A 19,495-nucleotide genomic window follows, 5' to 3' on the forward strand; every position below is an offset into this window, starting at 1 on the left:
GTTTAAGCACTTTCATTCTATGACCATGTCTATGTCTATTTTCAAAAACTTTCAAGACCATGATTTTTATGCTTGAACTCAAACCTTCAAGGATTTCAAGGACCCGCGGGAACCCTGAAATAGAGGAGCTACAGGTTCTCCACATCAACAGCAGCAAAGAGACTAATATCCATCCACACTCACAGACAGACATATGCCCACACATGTGTCTGTGTTAAAAGCTATGCATTCTTGTGGGTGATGTTCATCACCAGTAATTGTCAACATAACCTGGTCCTGATGTCTCCCTGAGAGGCCACTGTGACGGTGGTCCCATCATCCCATGATGAAAAACCCTGAGCAAAATGCCGCCGTGCGCAGGTGCTTTCCATAAACAGCTTTTACTGGCTGCTGGAAGTCGTGTTGAAAGTGGGTGACACGTGTCTACAGGCCGTGTGTCATCATCGTCTGTCCCAAATTGAGCTTCAGTGAAATGGTCCCTTAAGGACTTCTGTTCAAAGGGCTCTTTTGAAGAAATGCAGTCGGCCAAATCCTATCAAACCTGCGGGGGGAGACGAGTGCTGTACTAACATAGATTTGGCAGCCTTTCAAAAGTCGGTATAACCGAAGAAGACGAGCTCCCAGTTTCGCTCCAGTTCAGACACCTGGAGGAAACCTATGAGTCACATTGTGGCCATCGTCGGCATCAGCCAAAAGCTCAGTTCAGTAAAGCAGCAGATCAAAGTCCTCCCCCCCTCCGGTAATAAAGGGCTAAGCCTTTACTGCAGGAGTCAACACGAGGCTAGATGGTTGAACATGCTCAACATGATGACGGGCCGGAGTTCCTGTAGCATCTGCTGAAGAGCCCAAACACATGAATCATCAGGCCGAGGCACAGACTCCCAGACAGTCCTGATGCAGAGGGACGTCTCATGATGATCTTGCTGCTCAGCAAACTACCGCTCTTAACAACCAGACACACTCACATCACCAGGTCCAATCTCCAGGCAGACACCAACAGAAGACTATGGAAGGTGGCTACCTATGGGCCTCCATATTTAGGATTCTTCTTCTACATCCAGAGCCAGAGCATTGAGGAGAAAAGAGCCAGTGTTGAAACATCACCGTTTGCTTCTCTGTTCATATGCAGACTGTTTTTTTTGTGACTGGTACAGGAATCCTTTGGTGTATTTGTTCAACTTCGGCCGAGATGCCATTTGAAATGTGATCCGGTGTGAATATAAACATCTCTCTTCTGATCCCGTCTCCTCAGAGGGCCGAAGGGGCTCAAACGTCAGGGCTGAGGCACGGACAGACGCCTCCAGTCAGCTGCTGGCGTCTTGCGGCTTTCACACCGAGCCCACCACCACCACCACCACCACCACCTCCCACCCAATAACACTGGAGGCTTGAGAGACCCCCATCTGCTTGAGGTTAGCGAGAGCTACAGGGTTAATCGTATCAGCCCGTGTCCGTCCAGGTTTACAGCAGAGCCAGCACATCGAAGAATCAATCTCAGGTTACCCCCCCTGCAGCAGACAGCTTGGGCGGGAAGAACGTTCTGGCTAGCACCACCCCTCCCCCCCCCCCACACACACACACACACACACACACACACCTCTGTTTCTAGGAAAAGTGAAAGAAGTGTGCGTGTGGATATGTAGCAGAGCTAATAAGTGTCTGTGTGCAAACACAGTGAGCTGTGTCACCTGGGCACACGGCTGCTGGCTGTGTGAGAGAAAACAATCATCACAGACGTCCCCACAAACAGCACGAGGGGGAAATGGGCTTAATGCTGCGGCTGCGATCACATATCAAAAGTGGAATGTGACAGGAGATGCCGAGCCTCGCGCCGCCGTCTGTTCCCCTTCCCCTCCACCGCAGCACCTTGTAGGCCTCTGGCAGAGTGGAACAATGTCCAGGGTAATGGCAGGACAGTGGGGTTCTGTTCTGTTCTGTAGGCCTCTGGCAGAGTGGAACAATGTCCAGGGTAATGGCATGACAGTGGGGTTCTGTTCTATAGGCCTCTGGCAGAGTGGAACAATGTCCAGGATAATGGCAGGACAGTGAGGTTCTGTTCTGTAGGCCTCTGGCAGAGTGGAACAATGTCCACGGTAATGGCAGGACAGTGGGGTTCTGTTCTATAGGCCTCTGGCAGAGTGGAACAATGTCCAGGGTAATGGCAGGACAGTGGGGTTCTGTTCTGTAGGCCTTTGGCAGAGTGGAACAATGTCCAGGGTAATGGCAGGACAGTGGGGTTCTGTTCTGTAGGCCTCTAGCAGAGTGGAACAATGTCCAGGGTAATGGCAGGACAGTGAGGTTCTGTTCTGTAGGCCTCTAGCAGAGTGGAACAATGTCCAGGGTAATGGCAGGACAGTGGGGTTCTGTTCTATAGGCCTCTGGCAGAGTGGAACAATGTCCAGGGTAATGGCAGGACAGTGGGGTTCTGTTCTGTAGGCCTTTGGCAGAGTGGAACAATGTCCAGGGTAATGGCAGGACAGTGGGGTTCTGTTCTGTAGGCCTCTAGCAGAGTGGAACAATGTCCAGGGTAATGGCAGGACAGTGAGGTTCTGTTCTGTAGGCCTCTAGCAGAGTGGAACAATGTCCAGGGTAATGGCAGGACAGTGGGGTTCTGTTCTATAGGCCTCTGGCAGAGTGGAACAATGTCCAGGGTAATGGCAGGACAGTGGGGTTCTGTTCTGTAGGCCTTTGGCAGAGTGGAACAATGTCCAGGGTAATGGCAGGACAGTGGGGTTCTGTTCTGTAGGCCTCTGGCAGAGTGGAACAATGTCCAGGGTAATGGCAGGACAGTGGGGTTCTGTTCTATAGGCCTCTGGCAGAGTGGAACAATGTCCAGGGTAATGGCAGGACAGTGGGGTTCTGTTCTGTAGGCCTTTGGCAGAGTGGAACAATGTCCAGGGTAATGGCAGGACAGTGGGGTTCTGTTCTATAGGCCTCTGGCAGAGTGGAACAATGTCCAGGGTAATGGCAGGACAGTGGGGTTCTGTTCTGTAGGCCTTTGGCAGAGTGGAACAATGTCCAGGGTAATGAGGACAGTGGGGTTCTGTTCTGTATAAGCTACAGTAGGGAAACAATTATCCGGGGACTCGATTTGCTTTTTGAACTCAGATAATGCAACGAACAGCCAAGATCCATAAAAGTATGATTCCTGTGAAATGTTTCTATGTTAAACCTGTGAAGTGCCAAAAAAAAACTCCTGAACACATGATGGGTGATATTAAATCAAAAAGGAGTAATCAAATACTATTCGGCTAGAGAAACGGATTACCTAAATGACTCATTACCTGCAGAATACGCGTGCAGTGATGTGCTTCCGTGTGTGACCGGATGGAGGCGGTGCAGCCGTGGCGCAGCATCGCCATTTATCGTCCCTCATAATACCTAATGAAAAAATCCGGCTCCATTGGGTCACCAGCAGGGGTGCTCTTTACACCTCCTGAAAGATTCAGCACGGCTGCACGTAAAAGAGCATCGCTGTGACCGAACACAATCTCTGCTCACTCACTCACAGACGCTTTGCATTCTAATGAGAGGATTTACATCCCTAGTAGCCACTAGCCAGCGCTCCACTGCTGGCTGGGTTGTGGCTAGATGGGGCACAGCTACAGCCATGGAGGGAAGTGAGGCCAAATGTTGTTTGTTGTTACAGTTAGGGTTAGGCAAGTGAAACAACTTGGTTAAGGATAGGGTATGATCTAGGGATGTTAATGATTAACCGGTAGTCGGTTAACTGCCGTTAAGAATGTAGCCGATTAAAATGAATTAACCGTTTTGACCGACAACATTGTTACTTTGTATCATCAATTCAGTCTTCATAGCTCACAGTGTGTTAATTATACCAGTCCAGCAGAGGGCGTAGCTCACCCAGCTAGCGCAACAGAAGGAGTGGTCACGTGAGAAGGTCGTCACGCAGGTCATGCATGCGCGAGGAAGTAGGAAGTGAATTGAGCAAACCCCACGAAACAAAACAGATGCTAGAAAAAGCTGCAAGCTTGCGCTAGCAACAGCATGGAAGGATTACACTCTAAAAGTACATTGTGTAAATATAAAAATTTATATCTAAATATTAAATACTAGGCGATTGGAGCAGGCATCGTGCGTGCAGACGCAATAACACAGAAGCCTTGCTTTATGGTGGAAAAGGAGATGCTGCCATTAAGCGTGGTGGACGGCGAGGGATTTCATGAAGTTCATTGAACCAGGCGATCACGTCCCCCTTTGCTGAAATGACTGTATTAAGGACAGGCGGCTGTTCAAAGGAGGTGAGCCTTATTGTTTTTAGACTAATTATAGTTTTATTATTATTTTCGTTTGAGATTCATGACATGAATGTCACATAAATAATATGCAGCTATTGTGTGACTGTGAGGTTAAATAGAACTTGAACTGAGAGAAAGACAAGATGTGATTTTTTTTTCCGGGGGAGGGGGGTTGGGGGAGAGAAACTACGTTCAACAATAACCGATTAACTGATTGTTAAAGTGCGCAACTAACGGTTAAGGAAAATGCATGAAATTCCCAATTGTGCCACCCTACATACTGCAAAAAAATCTGAAGATGCCAATGAGACAAGACCCACTTAAACATTTCTGATGTCAAGTCTACTTTTCGACAGTAAAGAAACCAAGGGCATCTGAAGTCAAACGCAGTTCCAGACTGACAATGGATATGCATGCTCCAATAAAACAAAGACCCCCAAGTGGAGTTTCTAACTTCAAAAGGACGTAACTAGGGAAATGTGCGGGAAATAGATAGAGGGGATTGGGAGGTGGGAGGGACAGAATGGAGGACGGTCAGGCAGGGAATGATAGCAGAAGAGCCTCCAGCTTTAGTGCTCACTGGAGCTCGCCCTCACTGCTAATCCAATTGTGACCCATTAAGCAGCACAGCCAGGTGAACAGACCAGGCCTTTGAAGAAAGCCTTTCCCCAGACAGACAGACTCTCCCTCTCTACACTCACTGTCTCTGACAGTACTACCGAGGCACACGACCGGCACACGCTCGCACTGACGCACAGCCTATACCGGTCCAGATGTACAGACTCATTGTGACCCAACATTCTAAACTAATTGGAAGTCTCTGTGCATCGCAGTAAATCAAGGCTTTGAGCGTATCGACTGTCTGGATCAATGACAATTTTTGAATTAAGTGAAGATGCTTTCTAGGTGTGTGGGTGGAGGGAGGGACAATCTTCCACATCTGTCAGGAGGATGAAAAGGGGGAGCAATGATATGTCATAAAAAATCAGTCCGAGGAGGAGTTGCGGGCGGCTGCAGATGTTCTGGTGACTCCAGCTCCCTCTCAGCATCCGTTGACCATGGAAAGCCCTCTCTGCAGGGATGCACAATGATCTCTGCAGGGATGCACAATGATATCGGAACATCATCGGTATCGGCCACTAAAGGCTTTAAAATGAAATATTGGAATCGGCCCAAAACAGATTTCTGCCATTTCTGACGATATGACAGGCAGATAAAATTATGCTTTAATTATGCCCAAATGCTTGATGCTTGACTAAATGCTTGAATGAATCTTACAGTTTTGTTTGAAAGAAAATGTTACACAAATTAATAAAAATATGGCATGTTTTACATCACCTAAATTGAAGTAGTCTCGTATTCATTTTTTTACCCAGTGATTGTGTACATTTTGAAAAGCATTGTCTTTACATCTGCATCTGCCAGTGGGCCATCATGATAAGAGTAGCAGGCATAATAATGTTAATTCCGCTACTAGATTTGATGTTCTCTGAAATTTGGTGGGGAAAAACGTGCACATATATCGGTATCTGCAATCGGGTCAGATGAGTCGGAAAATATCTGCAAAAAGTCCAATATGGTGCCTCTCTGTATACATGTCATGTGGGATCAGTGGGCAGAGCCGGTACATGCCATGTGCTTGCAATGTCATCAGTTCAAACCAAATTCATCCCAGTTGTCTCTGGTTTCCTCCCTTTCTCTCCATTGAATGTCATGTAATAATAAGAAGAGAGGCAATTACACAAATATTATAACATGGATGTGAAAATAAAGCAGCAAAGAGACAACAGAGAGTGTGACAGACAGGTGTAAACAGAGACGCACTTTAAAACCTGTCTGTATACACTGAGTTTTAAGAAGCAGTCCTGATGTGCAAGATGCTCTACTCAGCAGGAAGAGCCCATCTCCCCCAAACCACACACGCCGCCCACTCATCAAACACATGGCACACTGTAATAATACAGTAACCCATGGCACACTGTTATAATACAGTAACACATGGCACACTGTTATAATACAGTAACACATGGCACACTGTTATAATAACACATGGCACACTGTTATAATACATTAGAACACGGCTCTCTCGAATACTCGATTCTGATTGGTCAATCAACAATATTCACCGGTCATTATTTCTCGACAACCGACCGCTGCTCTGCCACACCTGGATTAATCAGTTGATAAGAGCCTTTTGCCCGCAGACGCTACTAATTAGGCCAACCAGTTGCAGCTGTGGTGTCTTGTGTGCCAATTACGAATGAAACCGCTTTGTGTTGAAAACGCTATTAAAAAATCTATTTGAATAATTATTTTTGTCAGATTATTGAATGATTTAGTTGTAGGCCGTGTTCTAAGCGGGATAATGTATATTGAGGCGGTGATTACTGGAAATAATGACCTTCAGGTGAATATTAAGCCCTCCGCTGCGCGTCGGGCTAAATCATTCACCTGTCGGTCATTATTTCCACAGTAATCACCGGCTCAGTATACATTATCCCTTACGTAACACATGGCACACTGTTATAATACAGTAACCCATAGCACACTGTTATAATACAGTAACCCATGGCACACTGTTATAATACAGTAACCCATGGCACACTGTTATAATACAGTAACACATGGCACACTGTTATAATACAGTAACACATGGCACACTGTTATAATACAGTAACACATGGCATGCTGTTATAATACACGCCCGCTAATCAAACACATGGCACGCTCTTGTAATACACGCCCGCTAATCAAACACATGGCACACTGTTATAATACACGCCCACTAATCAAACACATGGCATGCTATTATAATATATGCCCACTAATCAAACACATGGCACGCTGTTATAATACACGCCCACTAATCAAACACATGGCACGCTGTTATAATACACGCCCACTAATCAAACACATGGCACGCTGTTATAATACACACCCACTAATCAAACACATGGCACGCTGTTATAATACACACCCACTAATCAAACACATGGCACGCTGTTATAATACACGGCGCCCACTAATCAAACACATGGCACGCTGTTATAATACACGCCCAGTAATCAAACACATAGGTTGAGGCCACGTCTCGTCATAGACGCTGGTGTAGCTGGCTCAGCCTGGCTGGGGGCATGGTCAGGGTGGGGTAAAAACCCCCGTTCTATCCATTCAGCAAAGTTAGAATTTAGCTGATAGCCCAGCCCAGGCAGACACGATTGGGGATTTAACCACCGCAGTAAACGCACATCTGAGCAGACGTCTTGTGTTCTGCTCTAGAACCCCCAAACCTGTAGTTTAGAGCCGCAGCACCGTCTTTTGGTGAGTCAGCCCATGAGATATATCGGCGGTTTTACCCCACTTGCGCGCCAGCCGTTTAACATTTTGTGGGCGTTCCCAGACATGCAGACTGTCTCTATGGCACGCTGTTATAATACACGGCCACTAATCAAACACATGGCACACTGTTATAATAGAGTAACACATGGCACGCTGTTATAATACAGTAACCTGACGGAGCTCGTAAGCTGCCCAGCAATATAAGCAACACACACAGGACGCCTACAGTCCTGCTGAGTAACACCACTACCATTCTTCACTTTATTATTACAGGGGAACCTCAAAAGGGGGACGCTGGACTGCTCGGCTCCCCCACCTGTCAGCGGGGACGTTTGGACAAGTGTTGGGGTCTGGGGAGCGCTTCCTCTGCGATGCTGCACACTGACCCCCCCCCACCCCCCCCGGGCTACATCTGGTCTCCTCCGGGCCGGTGCTGGCTGTGCTGGCTGTGCTGGCTGTGCTGGCGGCGGCTGAGGGCAGAGCGAGCCGCACGAGGCTTTGTCCTCATTGAAGAGCAGCTGAAGCAACAGGAAAGCAAAGCTCGGCACCAGACAGCCAATTAATTGATGGAACACTTTCAAATTATTAGAGGGCCCTCGGCAGGGGCAAGGAAAATGTTTACAAATGACGCGCAATAATTGCTCATTATGGTCGTTTTTAATTCTCTCTCTCTCTCTCTCTCTCTCTCTCTCTCTCTCTCTCTCTCTCTCTCTCTCTCTCTCTCTCTCTCTCTCTCTCTCTCTCTCTCTCTCTCTCTCTCTCTCTCTCTCTCTCTCTCTCTCTCGTCTCAGCCATTACTTTGTTTTCCTTCGCTTAATGCTAAAGCAGAATGTGGAAATGTTTGCTGAAGAAAAAGAAAATTGCATGTCTGCGTCTGCGATGGGCCAGTAGAATCAACAGCTCCCCACATGTAGCTAATCACTGTGTATTTACAATGTATCCTGTCTGAACACCCAGATGAACCCAAATCACTTCCATACAGCCACTCTGTAAAAAGGGCTCTGACTGAGACCACATGAATGCACCATGCGCCTGCTCCTCAGACCACATTAAAACCCTCTCTTGATCATCGGGTCCTGGGCCTCCGCGGCCCCATCTGTGCCCGGCTGTGGGGGTTTTTCTTCCCTCATCCGACATCCAAAGACCCCCCCCCCCCCCCGTCTGTAGACTCAAGACAGAACTGACAGCAATGAGAAAAGGCAGCTCATGCTAAAAAGAAGAGACCTGCACCAGGCAGTCAAAGCTATACAGTGTGTAACCCTCGGGCCTTTGTGATGTCTTCAAAATAAGAGCGCTTAGTTCATTCGCTAACCGCATCTGTGTCCATTCAACTTACAAGCGAGGAGAGGAGGGTCAATTAACCATTTCATCAGAAACAACAGCGCTGAGACTGGAGTGTGTGGACCCTGCTGCGGCACTGTCAAGTCCCTGTCCATTTGCAACAGCAGCTGATCCCGATTAAGAGCAAAGAAAGACACAAGAGTGGGAATAGAGCGAGCGCATCAGACAGAGAGAGAGGAACGCAGAGACCCAAAAGGCAGCTCGGTTAACGGTGGGAGTGAAATATGCTTTGGACTTGGTCTGAGGGGGAAGAAGCTTCCAGTCGGAAAGAACAGGAGTGACTCAGAGAGGAAGAGGTGGGAATGTGAATGGAGAATTCTAGGGAATCCCACTGAGATAGCTCTCTTCTCTAGTCTGCACGGGGCCAAAGAATGCAGATGAGCAAACCATATGCTTAAGTCACAAGTCAACTTCTCGCTAAAGGCACAGTGGCAAAAGTGGAGACAATCATGGAGTCCAACAAACACTGGTTCAATCACTACTAACATTTTTCTGTGCAGAAGATTTGTTTGAATGGCGAAGAGGTCACACACACATCAATGACTGACAGATTTATACAAGTCTGATTCCCCTTGAAACGTACAGACAGCTGAGGGCTCACACAGCTTGCGTCAAAATGGAGGGATGCATTCTCCTTTCTGCAGTCTGTGTTGCCATCATTTCAGAGGGCACACAGTGATTTAGCTTTCCATCCACCTGTTTTTATGCAAAATTTTAAATAGACCCTTCTCACAGGGGCCATTTTGTGTCGAAAAGGCAGAATAAACACAGGTCCAAGCAAAACACTAATAAGGTTTTCCAAATTCCAATCGTGGCCAAAATGGCCCCCGTGAAAAGGGTCTATTGCGCATTAAAATCCAGAGTGGAAACACCAGAAAATTTGATAAAACCTCCAAATTTCGCGAAAAAAGAAAATTCGATAAAACCTCCAAATTTCGCAAAAAAAACTTTCACGCTTGAGGGAGGCGGAAAAGTAGGGTGTATCGATAAAAGGAAATGCGATAAGTGCAGTGGAAACAGCTTTAGTGAATCTGTAACCAAACTCCATTGAAAAACATGCCACTTTAACAGAGGAAGACAGCGGGATAACAGGCGACTCACATCCACAATTGACATTTTATTCACTTACAGTAAACCTCTCAGTGGATTATATATATGCCGAATTGAAGAGTGGTGCCTGGTAATACATTTTACGTACCTCTGTATAATCGAGAACCGTTAAATTAATATGTGATGTTTTTCATAGCGAGACAACGGCTCACACGTGTAACGTTAGCAGAGGCAGACAGCAGTGCGCTCTCCATCACCAAGCTTCCATCATGATTTCCTCCACTTCAGTCTGAATATCAGGCTAGGATGTTTTCTCTTTACATCACATTTATTCAGAGAACGGGTTCATTTCCCTCGTTTGAGGGTTTGACTGGTGTCTGGCGATGTTTTAATCACGTCAATTAATTGCCCCTCCTCTTCACCATTCCTGATATTACGCATAACTGTAGTGGGTGGAAACGTGCATAATATAGCATTTTCTTTTGCCGACTTTCTGAAAATTCGATTAAAAGTTGCGATACCTTTGGATTGGAAACCCAGTTAGTGATTTGGCTTTCAGCTGTGTGTGCCAACACATTTACTGTACGTTTCCTTGGAAAGTGGTGCAGAACCATGTGACGATGATGAGCTAAGTATGTCTGCAACCAAATGTACGGCTGATCAGACAAGCAATGAGCCTTGGCTTCATGACGTCACTGATGACTCAGTGGATCATGCGTGTTATGCCATTAGCCATGTTTGTGTGTCACATCATTTAGGAGTGATCAGCTGTGTCGAGTATAATGGAAACCTGTCCTGTGTGTAGTCAAGGGGCAATTCTCACCCCAAGTGTTAGTTTTAGCAGCTTGCTTGCCATATTTTTCCAGTTTAATAGCTGGCAAACATCTGCAACATCTGGTTCAAATGGACAGGGGGGTTTGTCAGCAAGGAGAGACGCCTAAAGCACAAACAGCTACAGGACTGTCTGAATGTAGCAAATCGTCATTCAGAGCCTACCTGGAAAAACACATCGACAGCTATGTGTCAAAAATAAACGTGACTGCAGATGACAACAAGCTGTTACAGTGTTGCAATGACACTCTCTGGGCCCCGTTATTCTACGCAGCAATCTAATAGGTCTGGTACACACAGCTGTACAGTGCTAAACAAAGGAACTCATAATGACAGTCTGCGGGTGAATGAATGCTTTCCTAAAAGTGAGCACTCTACCACCAGACGGTTGTCTTCCTATAGAACTTCCTCTCCTGCTTTGAGCACTGCTCTCCAGGCTGGAGAACAGGAAAAGGGGACACAGTCAGCTCAGTTATGGGCCAGGACAGAGCATGTGGATGACATGGCACGATATTACACAACTCTGACAGAAACCTTCCTCAGGGAGATGACGGCCAGAGGGATAAATCTGACAGACAGACATAGAGACAGAGAGACAGACAAGAGACATACGCAAAACAGAGACACAAACACGAACTAGGCTAGATCTAGTCGTTGAATGAGCAAATGAAAGTTCTGTGGAAAGTCGTAAATATCTCTAGCTTTCCAACAGGGATGATGTTGGGTCTGGAGGCCTGTACTGTGTCACTCGCCCTGCATCAAGAGCACAGGAGGTCCGTGAGATCCTTCCCTCGCCATTTTTCACAGTGGACTCACATTCTTAGCATTCCTCCAGGAGACCACTGCAGTCCATCTCAACCTGGAATGACAGACTCATTCACAGTCTAATGGACTCATCTAGACTTCAACATGACCCCCCCCCCCCCCACAACACACACCCAGAAGAAGAAGAAAAGGTAAAGCCGAAAAGAGATTAATTCAAGTATCTATCAGTGCAGTACATCTGAATCTGAGCAGCAAGGTGTTGCTGGCGCATTTCATCAGCACAGGATGATTTACGGCAACTGTTGTTAAAAAAAGAAGAAAAAAAAAGAACGGATGTGAGGGCTAGCTTGCTATCTTGCATCTCCACCTCATCAAATCAAGTCAGTCTACAGTCAGTCCTAACATGAGTCCTAACATGAGCCCTGCCCTGCTCCGTGTTCTCTCCACTTACTCCTATCAGAAACGGCACTAGCTTCAATATTTAATTTGGCTCTTCCTGATAGAACAGACAGGCCTGGAATTTGCTTCAGCCCTGATCCTCCTGGAGGTACATCAAACAAGGCAGCTGTCATCCCCCTCTCCCAGTCAAAACAAAGTGTTCTCGTGTAAACCTTTTTGCTGTTTGTGTAGAAATAGTACAAACCAAACAAGGGCAGCTGAGAAGGAGGGAGAGAGAGAGAGAGAGAGAGAGAGAGAGAGAGATGTGACCATACCATCACAGCTGCAGTACTGTTGAGAAATTGGTTATTTACTTTGCAACTAATATCTAATAATAAGCCCTAACTGTAAAATGCATGAAGCACTAATTGGAAGAGGCAAACTCTGACACACAGAGGAGAACTGCTCTTGACAGAAAGATGTGAATACTGCAGCTGATGTATTTGAACAAGTTAAGTTATAACAAAGACAGAGGCAGCTGCCTGTCAGTAGGCTGTTAGGAGACAGTTGCAGTCTCTTGTGACCCGTGGAGCTGCCTGCCATCTCAACTGAGTCTGGCATAATGGAGTTGATTATCGCCAACAAGCAGGCTGTCTAGGCTAACGATACCTAGCCAACTTTATCTGAGCCTGTCTCGCTGTCTGTCAACATCAGTGTGATAACGTTAGTTGCAATAGATTTAAATATCTCTATATACTTAAGCGAAATGGGTAAGATCTAAGCATCATTCCAAATATTGATATCCTCAAAGCCTTAACTAGTTAACTCAATGGCTAATGCAAAGAAACTCAAACAGCTATCTGAGACCTGTGTTGTTGCTGCCAGCTAGCAGCAGTAATGCATTGCTGCTGGTTACTGGCGACAATCGCAAGGCTCAGACTATTTCCAAGAACAATGATATTCCAAATTTCCCGTTGTTTACAGGGGATGCCAGATTAGCGTTTCAAAATAAAGTGTATTAAAACAATAAAGCATTGCAAATATCTTAAATGCATAATAATCTGTAAAGAAAACGTGAAATTAATGGGAGAAAGAGCCGGCAGTTAGCCAACTCCATAGCCCATGGGAACTATTCATCTCCAGCAAATAGACCGAGCCTGCTTAGCTAGTGTGTGTGGAAATATATTTGGGTATTTAAAAGCTTAGCTACCTGTTAAACGCAGCTTTACCGGACCATTCCGCCGAACTCCTTGGTTAGACATCTCCTCTTGGTTCCAGCCTTGGCTACGCTCAATAAAAATATCTAATTAACTGTAAAAATAACAAGGTTTATCAACCTCTTCGCCAGTTTTAGACAATAATGGAGTCAAGGCATTGTGGCCCGGATGTGGACTGAACTGCCATCACGATCGCTCGCAAAAATGCAAAAAAGCTCGAGTGTAGCGGTGTTGCAAAGTGCATTTAATAGAAACGGCTTCCCCCTAATAAATTGTAGAGCTGCTCCCGAGTCAAGGCGCTGGAACACGGGGTTTGCCTTTACATCTTCTGCCTCAGACCCGAGTCCTCCTCTCCTCTCTGCTCGTCGAGAGTTGAACTGTTGAGCCCTGCTGGCTGCGGTGCAGATCCCACTTCAGACCAGTGACGACAACACACTTTGGGGGGAGTGAAACATTTCTCTACCATGTGGCACCTCAATGTAAAGCCAGTGTCATTCACAAACTGGGTGTCCTTGAGAGGGCTCTATGGAGTCCCAGGCAAACACAATGCTTATTTTTAAGTTCATTCTAGAAATAAAGCACAATTATGGAAAATGCCTATGAGGCAAGTTTCATATAAACATACAAAAGTTTCACATAGAAGAACAGACACAAGACAGCAAATTACATCAGGCAATTAGCAGTGTTCAGGAAAACCATTATGCATTCAGTGATCGAATAGTCCTTAATGCTGTTTTTATAATCTCCCATGCTTATAAAATAATCTAGTTTAAGGTGACTCTGTAGCTCACACCAAGATGAGGGTGCAAAAACATTAAAAGTACTTTCAAAGACAGTGCGGTTTGTCCGCGAGACTGAAGGTTGCAGCTACTGATAGCTTTAGGGATGGCTCACAAATAAGGCAAGACACACCCCTCATTGACAGTTTTTGTTTCCTCTGCACAGCAAGACCCCAGCCTAATTTATTTCCTGCTTGATCCAGTTTGTCTCAGATAATCATATTGAAGTTTTGTAGATTACAACCCAACCAGAGTGAGATGAAGTATCAAATATAGACACTTAAGGACCGCAAAGGCGCAAAGTGCATTTTAGTCAAGACACTTGTGTGCCTCAGTACCCACACGACCACAGTGCCCCAGACCAGATCAGAGGTTTCACTCTCCCACTGTATGTATCCCTGAGACACAAAACCCTCTGAAATGATGGTCCCTGAGACAAAACCTTTACCAAATTGGGGATGAGGGGATGTCTGTGGTCTAGTAAGCATATCAATCTGGAGGTCGTTGTCATGGAATGTTTTGAAACCCTTGTACCGGTACTACATATTCTGCAGGGCTTGCTATTCCGATTCCACATTTAGATAGAAAGGAAGGATGCAACAATTATTGTATTCATTCACAAATCTACAAATGGATTTCAATAGGTCTACACTGACAAATTGCAAGGCTAGCTAACAATATAAGTTGATTGTTCTTATACTTTGCCTTTCTGTTTGATAGCGATCCTAATGGTTTAACAAATCAGTGACATTGAATACTCAGTTTAAGAAAGACCTTACAAATGAAAACACAATGAAGGTCATAGGACTTTATTTACAATCCTGTAAAAAACAGTATGTACATTACATACAGAGAGAAGAGGTCCTCAATCACATGAACAAGGGACAGACAGTGGCAGTGAGTGTACAGTAAAGATCAAAGAGAGAGGGACAGACAGTGGCAGTGAGTGTACAGTAAAGATCAAAGAGAGAATAGGTACTATATCTAGAAGTCAAAAGTGCTCTGGGTTTCGCTGATCTGGAATGCAAAGCCATCACCTGCTGCGTTTGCATCTGGGGCCACAGACTGGACTTCCTCGTCCTAAAAAAACAACAACAAAACAATGATTAATTTGCCATAATTTGAAACATCTTATAATTTTATAAAATATTTCTCCAAACTAAATAAATGTTTAGCTCGTAAATGAAATGTTAACACTTACCTCTCCAGAGAAATATTTCTCAATCAGATTGAGGGAGGCTTTGTAGACCAGTTCATTTTCATGGGACTGCAGAGCCTCGATCCTGTCCAGTCCACCACATTCTTCCATCATTAGGCACAGCTTGTCAGATTCGCCAATCTTATCTCCAGCCTGATGGACAAACAAACAAGTGTGAATAGTTGCACACACATCACGCCAACTCCACGAATAAATACGTTGTGCTGAGGATATAAACTTCCTCCCATGGCAGGGGTGACAAATAACTGGACGGAAACTGTCTGGTTGCCATGACGATGTACTCACCAGGAAGATATTGGTAATGGCATCCAAGATGACAAGGATGGTTTTGCTGTCTTTAATGGTGAGCAGATTCAGGAGAGGCTCCAGCACGTTGGCCTGAACAAGGTACACCACCTGCTCAACAGTGCCCCCACTGGTGAAATTGGTAATGGCCCAGACTGCCTCTTTCTGAGTTTTGTAGTCACCCTGCAGAGAAAATAGACCGGTCACATTGAGTAAAATGATTTCTGCATAGTAGTAACTGACTGTCTGCCATAGTAGAAGTGGTTCTACTCTATTTGCCCTAAAGTGGATTCTAGGGCTGCAACCAACAATTACTTTCATTATCGATTCATCTTATCGATTCAATTATATTTGTAAACGGAATAATCATTTACCCTACGATTCGAAATGTGAAATATAATGACAAATGCCTATCTCAAGTTACCAGAGCACAACGTGGTCTTAAAATTACTCCTCAGGTAGTCTGACTAGCAGACCTAAGTATTTATTTTAGAATGATGTAATCAAGAAAAGCAACCACATTTTGGCTGTATGTTTGGTATTTTTACTTGACAAGTGATGGTAATCAATCACTATCACTACTAATAATCACTTAATAGTCTACTAATTTTAGCACTAGTGGAATGATGGAAATGTCTGCATGTACAGTATAATACCTATATTTTAAAAATCTGTCCCGATAAGTTAACCACTTTCTTCCCAACTGATTAAATCCTATCCGTAAAAACCTACTCGTCTGAGCACTTCGACCAGGTGCTGGACCAGGCCTGCATTGATGACCTCCTGGATTTGGCTGTCGCGGCCGGCGGTGATGTTGGACAGAGTCCAGGATGCCTCCTTCTGAATGTTGGGCTTCTGGTGGCGCAGCAGTGGCGGGAACATGGCCAGGACCCCGGCATCCAGGGTCGCCTGAGTCTGCTCGTCTGTACCCGTCACAATGTTGCCAATGGCACGCAGTGTGGGAGTCTGAGAGGAGGAGGAGGAGGGGGGGGCACAGTGGTTAATTCACAACCTGCGAGTGAGATGCAGATAAGCTACCTCAAAGAGGGACATGGTGCTGGTGACTAGCAGAACAGAATACCATCTTACAATTCACATGCGGAGAGCACAAGCTGAAAAACACAGGGCAAAACAAGACTTCATACGCACAATGACCGACAGCTCCCCGGAGCCCAGCAGCTGCACCAGGCGTGGCACCAAGCCAGTCTGAACCACCACCTCAATGCGCTCATTCGAGCCGTCCGTCAGGTAGGACACAGCCCAACAAGTGTCAGCTAGAACCTCCTTGTCGTCATGGTACAGGAGGCGGATGAGGGAGGGCAGGATCTGCTGCACCGCGGCCATAGGGGGGGAGGGGTTCTTGTTGCGGCAGAGGTTTGACAGTGTCCAGGTGACATTTCTCAGGTAGCCAGACTGGGATGGGGGGGATAAGGGGGAGGGGAGGTGGGCGCAGAGAGAGACAAGAAACATCAAGCAAGAGAATCAGCAGGGATCCGTTTGACTGAAGTAGCAATGGGTTGAGTTAGGGCTCCCCCTAGTGGCCAACAAGGGGAATGCAGTTTAAATGAGCACATGGAGAGCCATTTGAATTTGTCCTCATTTCAGTAGATGGATGAATACAGAACAATGGAGCTCAACAGTGACCACCTACTTCCTCAGCTCCCATTCCATCAGAAAATTCCCCATTCGCTTTCTCCATAGACTTTTCGAAAAATCCTTATCAAGAGTTTCAAGGCTGGAACCAAGCCAACCAGCCACCTACTGAACGTGAGTGACCATAAAACATTTCACTTGGAGCAAAAACAACAAATAAAAAGCGGGGGGTGGGTATTCTCAATCCCCCCCTTTATTTTTGCTCCAATTGAAGTGTTTCGTGGTTACTCATGATTCAGTGGGTGGCTGGTTGGCTTGGTTTCAGGCTTAAAACTCTTTATTTAAAGGATTTTCTTTTAAATGGAAAAAATGAAGGAATTATGTGATGGAATGGGAGCTGAAAAAAATGGGTGGTCACTGTTGAGCTCTATTCCATGTAAAAAGAAGATACATTACAGAACTTAATATGCTTCTTTCATTTCCAAAACAAGTGGAGCAGCATTCATAATGATTTACACAGTGTGTGACACACTACTTACAGTAAACACAGACAAGTCTGGGACCGCCAGCAGACTGAGCAGAGGGGCCACAGCTCCATGCTTGATGACGCGGTCTCGAAGGGGCGATCCATCACCTGGACAAGAAAAATGGGGGGGGGGGGGTAGTATGAACTTCGCTTGTGACCATTGAGATATATTGACCATAGCGAAAAAGGCAAAACACTTCCTCAACAATTAGCCTACCAGCAATGTTTCCTAGGGCCCAGACAGCTTGCTCGCTGATGTGCGGGTGGGAGGATGTGACCAGGCTGATGAAAGCTGGAATGGCTCCGCCCTCCACCACAGCAGCTGTCTGATCAGATGTCCCAGAGGCAATATTAGTCAGAGCCCAGGCGGCCTCAAACTGGATGGGAGGGGAGTCGTCCACCCCCAGGAAGACGACAAACTTGGGGATCAGGCCGGCGCTGATGATGTTGTCAATGGGAGGATGTCTCTCACGTGACAGCAGCTTCCTGCATTTATGGAAAAACAGAAAAGCAATGAGTCATCATAGCAGTGTTTAGTTCTTAGATTGTGCAGTAAGGTTTGTTGTGTACATTGTGCAGGAATGCCCAGCCACATTCGTAAGAATTATTTATTATTACCGTGCGGCTTGAGTAGCCTGGAGCTGTGAGTCAAGGTTACTGCTGTTCACTCCAGTGAGAATCTCCTCAATTGTCCACTGCCTGGTGGCCTGCAAAATGTCATACACATTACACAACCATATATAATGGATATTTTACAAGTAACGTTAGAGTCACATGGCAGGACAGGGTTAATCTCTTTCCTGAAGTTCAGTAATGGCTCACAAGCCTAACTTACCTGACTATTTTGGCACTTCTCTTGAAGAGGAGAAGTGGCCTCGTCAGGAAAAGCAGACACATTTCTCCTTTTGAAGATCTGGTCGTCTTTCTTTGCCTTGCGCAGCTCAACGTTTTCCTCCACTCTCCTGCGTCGAAGCTCCTGCATTCATTTCAAGGGAAGCCAAGACATGTGTTAAATTAGCTAGCAGTTAGCTAACGTTAGTCAAGTTAAATGAGCTAACGCTAGCTAGTTTTCCTGTTACTCACATTGGCATCTTTGCCCTTGTTCTTAAACCTGTTGAGACGTGCACCGTTTTCAGCCATTTCCAAGTGATTGGGATGTTCGTTCAACACGGGGAAATGAAAATGTGCTCCTGCAAACGAAGTAAGAAAAGTCAGACAAAAGCTTAGCTCCCTCGCTAACGTTACCTAGCGTTAACTTACAACGTTCGCATCTCGCATGACAAACTCAGCACATCAAACAGGACGCTTGACAACATGGTTAACGCATGAAAAAAATAAGCTAAACCTGGTTCGATATTATTGAAACCACCACACAGAAACAATCGGGGACGCTAAATTTCAAAGAAAAATAGCTTTACGTTTCACTAGAATAGGAGAAATCGTTGACAGGCGCTTACCTCGCTCTCGCACAGAGAAAATGCTGTCTGAAAAGTTGCACAGACCTTTAAATGTCTGCTACACAGTCTTCTGATTGGGCTGTTCGAGTAAAAGCATCCAGCGGCTTCCACTCATTGGGCTGTTTAAAAAAAAACACAAGACTCACAGGAAGTGTCGTCAGCCCGCGAACTATCGCGAGATCTTAACAGAAAAAGGCGCTACGTGGGCACTGATTCTGGATCCGTGTTATGTTTCCACTGGTTGTGATTGTGTGACTTTGGGAGGAGGCGAACTGATCCTATTACAGCATTAAGGCAATACTTTGACAACCTGTCCATAACTTACTTGTACAATTTGAGTTATTACGGGGTTTTTCTTATACCGTTAAGTACTGGATATTTTACATGGGAAAACATGCGTGTAGCCTACTCTTTATATGAACAATAAATACATAACGCGAAGCAAAATGTTTACCC

At 45.7% G+C, this 19,495-nt stretch overlaps 2 protein-coding genes across 2 annotated transcripts in view; both read right to left on the reverse strand.

Moving 5' to 3' along the window:
• The window catches only part of LOC310788484 (E3 ubiquitin-protein ligase SMURF2-like), an 83,347-nt gene extending 69,927 nt beyond the window's left edge, over positions 1–13,420 (reverse strand). The window contains exon 1 of the mRNA XM_083650030.1: positions 13,174–13,420. Within this exon, the coding sequence (XP_083506156.1) occupies positions 13,174–13,225 (52 nt within the window). The 5' untranslated portion in view covers positions 13,226–13,420. The remainder of the gene's footprint in view (positions 1–13,173) is intronic.
• A 1,342-nt stretch (positions 13,421–14,762) lies between these two features.
• Positions 14,763–19,127, reverse strand: kpna2 (karyopherin alpha 2 (RAG cohort 1, importin alpha 1)). Its single transcript, XM_083649187.1, has 11 exons — positions 19,040–19,127; positions 18,666–18,772; positions 18,418–18,558; positions 18,201–18,289; positions 17,800–18,068; positions 17,596–17,690; positions 16,613–16,876; positions 16,196–16,429; positions 15,464–15,646; positions 15,161–15,310; positions 14,763–15,039 (listed from the first exon to the last, which is right to left on the reverse strand). Exons 2-11 carry the CDS (start codon positions 18,720–18,722, stop codon positions 14,944–14,946), a joined length of 1,578 nt encoding a protein of 525 aa, XP_083505313.1. The 5' UTR covers positions 18,723–18,772; positions 19,040–19,127; the 3' UTR covers positions 14,763–14,943.
• Positions 19,128–19,495: the final 368 nt, after the last annotated feature.

This window comes from Poromitra crassiceps (genome assembly GCF_964638095.1).
Source record: "Poromitra crassiceps genome assembly, chromosome: 13".
NCBI classification, from domain to species: domain Eukaryota; kingdom Metazoa; phylum Chordata; class Actinopteri; order Beryciformes; family Melamphaidae; genus Poromitra; species Poromitra crassiceps.

Coding starts and splice junctions, on each gene's coding strand:
- kpna2 (XM_083649187.1), bottom strand. CDS start 18,722: ATGGCTGAAAACGGTGCACGTCTCAACAGGTTTAAGAACAAGGGCAAA. Junction 18,559..18,665: donor ACAAGGGCAAAGATGCCAAT/GTGAGTAACAGG, acceptor AAATGAATGCAG/GAGCTTCGACGCAGGAGAGT. Junction 15,311..15,463: donor CCATTACCAATATCTTCCTG/GTGAGTACATCG, acceptor TTTGTCCATCAG/GCTGGAGATAAGATTGGCGA.